Source organism: Nematolebias whitei, chromosome 7, assembly GCF_014905685.2.
Source record: "Nematolebias whitei isolate Nwh7 chromosome 7, NemWhi1, whole genome shotgun sequence".
Taxonomy (NCBI): domain Eukaryota; kingdom Metazoa; phylum Chordata; class Actinopteri; order Cyprinodontiformes; family Rivulidae; genus Nematolebias; species Nematolebias whitei.
Genome location: NC_056504.1, coordinates 41,008,854 through 41,018,420, shown reverse-complemented (window position 1 = coordinate 41,018,420; position 9,567 = coordinate 41,008,854). Strand labels below are relative to the sequence as shown.

Here is a 9,567-nt window from a genome sequence, read left to right as displayed (position 1 = left end):
TTATTTTGTATAGTAACATTGTAATGTAGCATTACATTTATTTTTGGTAAATGTAATAGCAGTGGTGGAAGTAACGAATTACAAATACTTATATTACTGTAATTAAGTAATTTTTTGGGCTACTTGTACTTTTATGAGTATTTCTTTCAATTGTGTAATTTTACTCATACTTAAGTACAATTTAGACCATGTAATCTACTTTGTTACTTTTAAAATCAGAAGTCGCTACTGAGTACGGCCGCAATTTGAATTGTTCTGCATCTTTGTAGCCAACAAGGCTCTCATATCGCGAACGTGCCAACTACCTATGATGTAAGCAAAAGACAACTCCGTAGAGTAGAGAGTCATTTATGGTCGTTCAGATGCAAACTTTGTTTGATCTTTACGGTGATAGCAGCTTACAAGACTTCAGCATCTAATCTTAAAAAACATATTGTGGTATATGAGGTTTTACAGCTACCTGTATGATATTACGTTTTTATTGTTTGTATGTGTGGGTTGTTAGTTTAGCTAAGTATACGAAGATCTTAGATATTGTCACTGCCATCGGTTTAACTGGTACTAAAATAAGACGGAGCTTCTGAGCGTCTGAGAAATGAGCTTTGAATGTAGCTGTTATATATAGTAAATCAAACTGAATGACTTCTATTGACAACACAAAACATCAGTTGGTTAAAAAGTAATTAATACTCTGAGTAGTTTTTGAGAAGAGTACTTTGTACTTTTGCTTAAGTATTTTTAAAACACCAGTACTTTTACTTGCAATTGAGTACAATTTAAGCAGTCTAACAGTACTTGTACTTGAGTACAAATTTTCAGTACTCTTTCCACCTCTGCATAATACTAAGAAAAAAAATTAACAAACTACTCGTATTTGTAAAATTGACAGAACACGCTAACGCTTACTGTGGCATCATCCTCATGTAGCTTTTGATATAAAAATGTGTAGATGTAACATAAAGTTTATTCTAAACAAAAATAAGAAGACAGAAGAAGTTATCAACTGATCAGGTATTTTTTTAGGTTTCAAATTAACCACTTTCTGCTTTTCTGCAATGCCACCTTGATAGACTGTTGTTGCAAGGGAAGGTTTGTGAAAGATGTTTATCATGGGATGAGAACACAACGATTATTAGGTTATAATTAGTGTAAAGAACAACTGAAAGCAGACTCACCTATCTTGAATCTGGCTGTGGCTGCAGGCCCTTCCGTGTTTCGCTCATACAGCGGGATGACCGTGACGATGTATTCAGTTTCAGGTTGGAGCCTGGACAGAGTAAAGAACTCACTGTCTCCAGCAAGCTCAACTGTCTCAAATGTTTGACCTTGTAAAAAAGGAAGAAAAAACATCAGATGCTTTAAGAAAGATATATAACCAGCAATAAGTTTTAAATGTATCCTTTTGGTTTTAACCTGTGAAGGCTCCCCATACTAATCGGTACAGTTGGGCACCAGTGACGTGCCGCCATCGCACACGAACGCTGCCCTCTGACACCGTGTCCACTGACAGCTGCTGCACCGCCTCCAGACGCACTGAAACGAGCAAACCCAGATGCAGAAGGATGTTTTTAATCATTTAATGTTATTCTTCCCTAAAGCAAAAGGTTTCATTACAGACACAATGTACCTTTGGTATTTTTACTGTCACAAAATTATATCACTGCTGTGGAGTTTATTTATTCAGAATGGCAGATTCCATTACATGCACTTAATAGGACCGTGCAACATTTTCTAATGTGTTAATAAACATGATGGACTCACAGGTTCGAGCATTGAGGATGGACGGGGTGGCAGCGTTGCGGGGGAACAAAGCGTACAGGTTGATGACGTACTCTGTGTCGGGCTGAAGAGACTCCAGGGTGACAGATGTGGCGTCTGCAGGCAGTGACAGCTCCAGTAACTGAGCCGCTGGCTGACCTGATCAATCAGTACAGCAAACAATGTCATATAACATATTACTGTAAGAGCAGGGAAAAAATACACTTTACATAGTCATTTAATAAAATTATAGAAGAGATAAGATTTCATCTGATGGCAAAATGTGCAGAAAATAAATTAATTGTGATTTTTATGTTTTTATTGTCGTTAGTTTGACAAGTCTGAAGCTTTGCGAGAATGACTATGTGATGTCTGCATCTTATGTCGCATTGGTTGTATTAAAAGTTCACATTGAATTTTAAACATAATTATTTATTATGGTGTGTTTCAACCCTTTAAATAAGTTATTCTATATATTTTTTTCACATTATGTTGTCTTTTAGGTGGTACGGTGGCTCAGTTGGTAGAGCTGCCGCCTCTCAGCGAGAAGGTCACCAGCTCATACTGTAAATCGGCCGGGGGTCTTTCTGGATAGAGTTTGCATGTTCTCTCCGTGCATGTGTGGGTTCACAGGGACACATAGAGACAAACAACCATTCACTCTCTCACTCACACCTAGGGACAATTTAGAGTTACCAATCAGCCTAACATGCATGTTTTTGGTTTGTGGGAGAAAACCGGAGTACCCTGAGAAAACCCACGCATGCACGGAGAGAACATGCAAACTCCACTTAAAACGGCCCCTGGACGAGAATAGATCCCGCGACCTTCTCGCTAAGAGGCAGCAGCTCTACCAACTGCACCACTGTGCCACCCACAGTTAAATCAGAATGGGGAAAAGGTTTGTGTTTCAACAAGACATCAAGCCAAAGCAGAAATACCACTCTGAGGCATGAATGAGCTTCAGTCTGAACTTGAGCACAGTGTCTTTGAGAGACACTGACGCTTGCTATCCAAGCAGCTTGGTATTAAGCAGATATGCCAACCAGCATTTTTTTTTCATCTCAAAGGCAAGTATGGGAAGTTTTTGATCATTATTTGAGAAGAGAATGCTGATGTATGTTTTGTCATTCTAGAGTACTGCACATAGATCAGAGTAAGATGAGTGAATTAAATCCATCACAAATTTATTCTTAAACAGAACAAATTATGGAAACTTTTAAAAACAGTCCTAACACTTTCCAAGCAATCACTTTCACACAGCAAGGAGACTTAACGAGCTCCACAGTGATCTTAGTGTGAGCCAGCAGTGAAATGAGACTGGCACTCCTGCCACATGTTCACTGGGAGAAACTGCGGTGGTTCAACTCTTGGGGAGGTGTAATTTTCTCTCATGGATCTTTGTGTAATCACACAGATCTCTTGACACAGCCTGTCTTCAGAAATGCTAGAGTTAAATTACAAATCACCAGCAGTGCGTGATACAGGTTAAATTTAGCCTGGTTTCAAGATAAATATATTTGATGTTTTAGATCGTGATTGAGGCTGTGAAATTACTCACAGCTTGTGCCTGGAGGAAGCTTGGTCTTATAAAAACTTAATATTCATCACACTCTACCCAAACATTCTTGACATGGTTTCAACTTGCCACCACCAACTTAACTGTTTTTCTCTATCTTGAGCCCAGTCCTGCCTCAGTTTATCCTAATACTTAAATTCATTCAAACTTTATTTATACTGGTTAGTCTCATTGAGCCACAAGGACTCATTTACAAGAGAGACCTGTTTTTAAAAAAAGTCCTCAGATGAGGTGCAGGCAACAATAAACAATCATATAAAAATCATATAAAATGAAAAGTAAATAGAAGAAATTATATAAAAATTAAACAAAAAAACCCAGCTACATTCTAAAGTGATGCAAAATACAGGAGCATGTCTGTGTTGGTTGGTTCAAACACCAAAGTGAGTCACGGAGTTCCTCAGGGTTCAGTGCTTGGAACAATACTCTTTACCTTATTAGATAAATTTATTAAACAGCAAGGGATAAATGTTCTTTGTTATGCTGATGATACACAATTATGAAATGATGAAACCCTATGAATCCAATCCTATAAGATCAGTGTTAGAATCAAAACAATACAGCAAGGTATTATTTAGAAGGTCGATAATATCTGAGAAAATATAAAAACAGAGGTAAACTGTATGTGAATCTGACCTCGGGGCCCATAGGTGAGTCTGTAGCCCTGGAGGGAAGTTGAAGATTTGTCCCATCCAACAGAGAGAGAGAAGAAGCCTGCCTGCACCAAGCGTAGACTGGAGACACCTGGTAACGACCCTGTAGAGAGGGTGCATTAGTGTTATATCTGTAGGTAAAAAGGTGTTTTTGTTCATCCCTTCTTACTCACTGGTTCTTTGCTTGGCAGAAGTCGACTCGCCAACACTGTTGGGGTACTGGGCGATGACAGTCACAAGGTAGTCTGTTCCTGACCTGAGCTCTCGTGCAGTGAAGGTCCTCTGAGTGGCTGAGACGCTTTCCTGCAGAGAAAAATAGTCGTTACATTGTTTGTTTTTTTATTTTGTTTTTATTCAGTCATTTTTAATTACAGTTTTTGTCGAGCATATAATTAAAAAAACAAACTATTCATCACTGATATGATGGCTGCAAAGGTAGACAAAATTTGAGCTTGCAACACTTTAATCTCAACAATGTCTACATGAAGAAGATCCACTCACTGGACATGTTAATATGCAGCCTCAATGCAGGGTTTTTTTGCAAAGAAACATGGTTTTGGTTTGTAAAACTACATTTAACTACTCCAGTCTATGAAAAGATAAATGTATTGATTCCAATCTTCAAGTGTCAACACAATATCCTTTAACAAAAGGTCTCACCTGTCGCAATTCTGCAATGATGGGCTGGCCCAGACCAGAGAGTGGCACATACTGGATTGCATAGCCAGTCACAGGTCCCCCTGCAGGATTCCAGCGGAGCCTGAGAGAGTCTGTTGTCTGGCCTGTGAACTGAATGTTGGATGGACCAGAAAATGCCTCTGAAAGAAGAGGACAGAGCCATGACTAAAACTATTAAATGTAAGTTAACCTGATGGTATTAGTGGCAGTGATTTTCATCTACTGATGCTAACCACACGTACCATCACTCGCATAGACTCCTCCTGCAACTGAACACACTTGAGGGCTAACAAGAGGAAGAAGTGTGTTTAGTAGTTTAAAGTCCCCAACAAAAGAGGTGAAATCACTGCTGGGCTGCGATGATATCTGAGCCAGTTCATTCCTGTCTGCACTCTTTATTCCTAAAGAACAAAAAGGTTTGTGGAACAAAAAGCCATGAGCAGTTTATTGGAACGACAAAAAATATATACAAAAGACACTTACCCACTGCAAAAACTTTCACTCCCTGACCGCGCAGCTTCTGTGATGGCTCCTGCACACCATCCTGAGATTTCCCATCTGTGATCAGGATAGTGACCTGCAAGTCAAAGAGGACCCACAGATACATTTAGCACTCTGCTTTTTTAAACATATAAGGATGAAACCTCATGGTGCTTGGACCTTTGGGACATCCCGCATGGATGCAGGGTTGAAGAAACTATCATAGACAAACTTAAGACCAGCTCCAGTGCGCGTGTTTCCACCCTTATAGCTTATATCCTGCACCGCGTTGATAAGCTGAGTGCCATTCAGGTATGTATTTAAGGTGAACTCAACCCTGGGGAGACAAAAACAGAGATGGTTGGCTAATTTTACCCCTTCTGTAAAGAACAAGCATAATAATTAATTTTGTCAATCACCTTGACGTGTCACTGTATTGCACAGCCCCAAACCGAATTCCCGAGTCGCTGACAGCACTCTCAAAGGGTTTTACAATTCCAGCCATGAAGGCCTTCACTTGAAGAAAGTTTGATCGGCCAATACTTGAAGACCCATCAATCAAGAAAACAATATCTGCTGCTTGCACATTATTACACCTGCCTGCAAAGTGAGAACCAAGAGCAAGGAAAGGAGTTAAAACACAAAGCATTAATTTCTACCAAACTATTTAAGTAATAATTCAGTGTTTTCCTCTACTTGGACGCATTTCCATTTAATCCAATTCATGTGGTGGTAACTTCTCAAGCGTGGTCAAATGATAAGGAACAAATAAGTAGATTAAATTTAATAGACATACGTTTTAAAGCTTTGATCAGATTGCAACGGATTGATTCATTTGAGTAAAAGGGCTCCTTTTTATGAATGTGAACAAATTATATTTAAATTTATATTTGTCTTTCAGCTATGAGGATCATGTAACCCACTTAACCCAACATGTCATGTTACCTTTCACCATATTTACAATGTGGGTGTTGAATATAAGTATAAAAACAGTAAATGGCAGATAATGGCTCATAAGTCTGTTGAAAATGACTATATTCTTAGTGAATATTGCAATATTATAATGCAAAACAATGCTCAGTTTGTTTGGTTAAGATTGTGGATGTTGGATATGTGGTGACTGGTTCTTAGTCTAATCCTTTATATCTGGTTTAAGAAACATGAGAGGTCCATTTTGAGCTCAAAGCTTCTGAACTTTATAAACCAGTGTGTGTTGGGACAGTGACCCCATGCATCATCTTGTGTTTAAATGGTTTATGATCACATGAGTGCAGTTTTCTCCCCGAACAATAAAAACTGATTCAACCTACAGTATGTGCATCTTACCCTGAGCTTCAGCACGTTTCATGGAGGACAGCAAGAAAGTGACGGTGAACATCCAGCTCCACATCTTCTCAACCTGCACACAGAAATGATAACCACTCAATTTTATGAACTTTGTTGACATTTTTACACATTTTGTTGTTTTAGTTATACAAATCTTATTTTCTCTTGGCCTCAAACTGGTCCCATTGCTGTAACTTTGTCTTTTTTAGCTCAAGTGGTTATGCTCCTTCATCTACCTGTACTTCCTAGTCATCCTCGTTGAGACCGTTCATTCTGCTGTTCATCAGATCTTGGTGATTTCCTGTACAGCTGTACTTCATTAGTGATTTGCACTTCAGTGTCTGCTGAACATTTCTGTTATTTGTCTTACTGATATGTTCTCCTACAGTTTTAGTCATTTTTCCTGCCTGTGCTTGCTCCTCATCACGCAGCATCTTTGATTTCCCGCCTGTCAACCCTCTTACCTTCAACACCTTCAACTAATGTTTATGTTCTACATGTCTGTCTGACAATAAGATAAATTGACTCCTTTTATATCAGTTTGTTTTAGCTCCAAGCTACATGTCACACTTTCACAAAATTGTGGTACAACTCTCAAATTACAAAACTACTGTAGTTTTTTTGACCAAACAGTGGGTTTAAAGTTTAGGGAATAACAGCCCTGCATCACCCACTGTAGAAGCTCTCGTCCCTTTTTACTTAAGTTATAATACAGCTAAACAAAACAAAAACAGCTACATTATAAAGTGATGTAAAATACTAAAAACAGGAACATGTCTGCATTGGTTTTTGCCATGAACTTATAAGTTATTTAAAATCCCTTAGACAGGTCAAAGTTGACAACTTCAGATCTTAAAGCAAGGAATTCCAGATTACAGGAGCGGAGAAGGCCCTTTTGCCAAGTTCGGTCCGCACTGAGGGTACACTGCATGTAATGATGTCCTGAGAGCGCACGCTGTAGCTGCACTGACGAAGTGACATGTAGGAGGAGATATATGATGGCAACAGACCAAGAGATGATTTAAAGATGAAAATGTACCAGTGTGAGAGTCTGCGTGAAGTTAATGATGTCCATTTAACCAGTGAATACAGGGTGCAGTGGTGGGTATGAGAATTACAGCCAGTTATGAATCTTAGCGCACCATGATAGACAGCATCCAACATCTGCAGGGTTCTTGCAGGAGCATTCATTCAAATAATGTCACCGTAGTCAATGTTAAGGAAGGAAAGTCATGGTTACAATGCATTTCCTAGTGTTCAGAGTTAGACAGGATCTATTTCTAAAAAAGAAACCCAGTTTAATTTTCTATTTCTTTACCAAGTTTTCAACATGAGGCTTAAAAGAGAGATGTGAGTTGACCAAAATACCCAAGTATTTGTAAGAATCGACAAACTCAATAGGAACACCATTCAAAATAAAATAGAAAGGATGACTGCTGGTACCAACTTCCTGTTTGTAAACAACATCCCTTTGGTTTTATCGGCATTTAGCACAAGTTTGAGACAGAACAAATCTGACTGCATGATATCAAAAGCAGACTGTAAAAGCTGGAAAACCTTAGCAACTGTTCTACCTCGACAATAAACTACTGTGTCGTTGGCATAGAAATGTAAGGATGCATCAGGAATGATCTGACCTACATTACCTATGTAGCTTGTAAAGAGGGTGAGTCCTAAGATTGAACCTTGTGGTACACCATTGTTGTCAGATAGCTGGAAGAAGTACCATTATGTTGAACACAATGGCTCCAATCTGAAAGATAGTTAAAGAACCAACCAATAGTGTGATCTGAGAACCCAATTTCTGAGAGCTTATGACATAAGATGTTATGATCCACAGTGTCAAAAGCTTTAAACAGGTCTACGAAAAGTGCAGTACAATAATCCTTAGCACCAATGCTTCAACAACATCATGAAAAACCTTCAGCGAAGTAGTCATTGTGCTGTGTTGTTTCCTGAAACTAGACCGATGGGGAGGCAAGATGTTAAAAGAATCCCTTCAACTAAAAAAGAAAAAAATAATAAAAAAAGAATAATTTCAGATGGTGATGACATCAGTCAACCCATGACCTGATAATATCATTCCTGCTTTTTATCAATCAACCTTTATTTAGACAGGTAAATCCCACTGAGCCTCGAGGACTCATTTACAAGAGAGATGATTATTAGTCATGAAGTTCATTAACATTGTGACTTTTTTGTCCATCTTTATCCTTTTTTACTTAAGACATTCAGAAATTAGACAGATGACATAAGTTTGCTTACATTTTGTTGATAGTTCAGATGTTTTGGGGCATCTTACTTGTTGTACCCTTTCAGTTTAGAGAAAACTGAAAGGTTTATTTAAAAAAAAAACAAGATTAACAGATATGAATGTTAGAGACTGGAGTAATTTAAGATTATACCAATCCACTTTGGTCTTGGTCATAAATGAACTAGCCATTTGCTCCTCAGTCTGGTCAGAATCAAACTTTGTTTTTCCAAACTGAGGTCATTCAACAAGCAGCATTATCTACAGCAGGTAAGATATTTATTATTTAAAATCCTAACGCAGAACTACACTTCAAAAGAGCTGTATTGTAACAGATGTGATGCTCTTAATTTTCTTAATTTTGAACAGTTCTAATAAAAATAACTTGTGTACTGGCACATTTTAAATTTAAAATTAAACTTACCCTGATGTGCAGTTTCAAATATGAACAAAGTCTAAATAAACTATGTGGTTTTTAACTCCTCTTAGTTGTTCTTTCAAGGTAAATCCTTTCCATTTTTTGTGAATACTTATGTTTTCAGAGTAATGGAATTTATTATCATTAATCATGTAGCGCAAAGTGACAAAACCAAGAAAGGAAAATAAAATGGCTCAACTTAGTAGGCCCACAAACAGGGTCACATAAAAGACCACTGAAAAGACTGAGAATCTGATTAAATAAATACAATAAACATCGAACTAAATCTCTTGCATGACTCAGTTGACCTGTTAAGCTTACTGGTCTGAATTACAGCATCATGAGACATTTGAAGTGATGAATGACATTTACACAATTGGATGGATGGATGGATGGATGGATGGATGGATGGATGGATGGATGG

The 9,567-nt window shown here is 38.1% G+C and overlaps 1 protein-coding gene across 1 annotated transcript in view; it reads right to left on the bottom strand.

Moving 5' to 3' along the window:
* Positions 1 to 6,538, bottom strand: part of col7a1 (collagen, type VII, alpha 1) — a 109,874-nt gene extending 103,336 nt beyond the window's left edge. Inside the window, exons 1-11 of the mRNA XM_037679872.1 lie at positions 6,475 to 6,538; positions 5,568 to 5,748; positions 5,329 to 5,485; positions 5,152 to 5,245; positions 4,911 to 5,069; positions 4,651 to 4,808; positions 4,164 to 4,293; positions 3,974 to 4,093; positions 1,762 to 1,917; positions 1,414 to 1,533; positions 1,176 to 1,325 (exon numbers count right to left, since the gene is read on the bottom strand). Of these exons, the coding sequence (XP_037535800.1) occupies positions 1,176 to 1,325; positions 1,414 to 1,533; positions 1,762 to 1,917; positions 3,974 to 4,093; positions 4,164 to 4,293; positions 4,651 to 4,808; positions 4,911 to 5,069; positions 5,152 to 5,245; positions 5,329 to 5,485; positions 5,568 to 5,748; positions 6,475 to 6,538 (1,489 nt within the window). The remainder of the gene's footprint in view (positions 1 to 1,175; positions 1,326 to 1,413; positions 1,534 to 1,761; positions 1,918 to 3,973; positions 4,094 to 4,163; positions 4,294 to 4,650; positions 4,809 to 4,910; positions 5,070 to 5,151; positions 5,246 to 5,328; positions 5,486 to 5,567; positions 5,749 to 6,474) is intronic.
* Between the last annotated feature and the right edge of the window lie 3,029 nt (positions 6,539 to 9,567).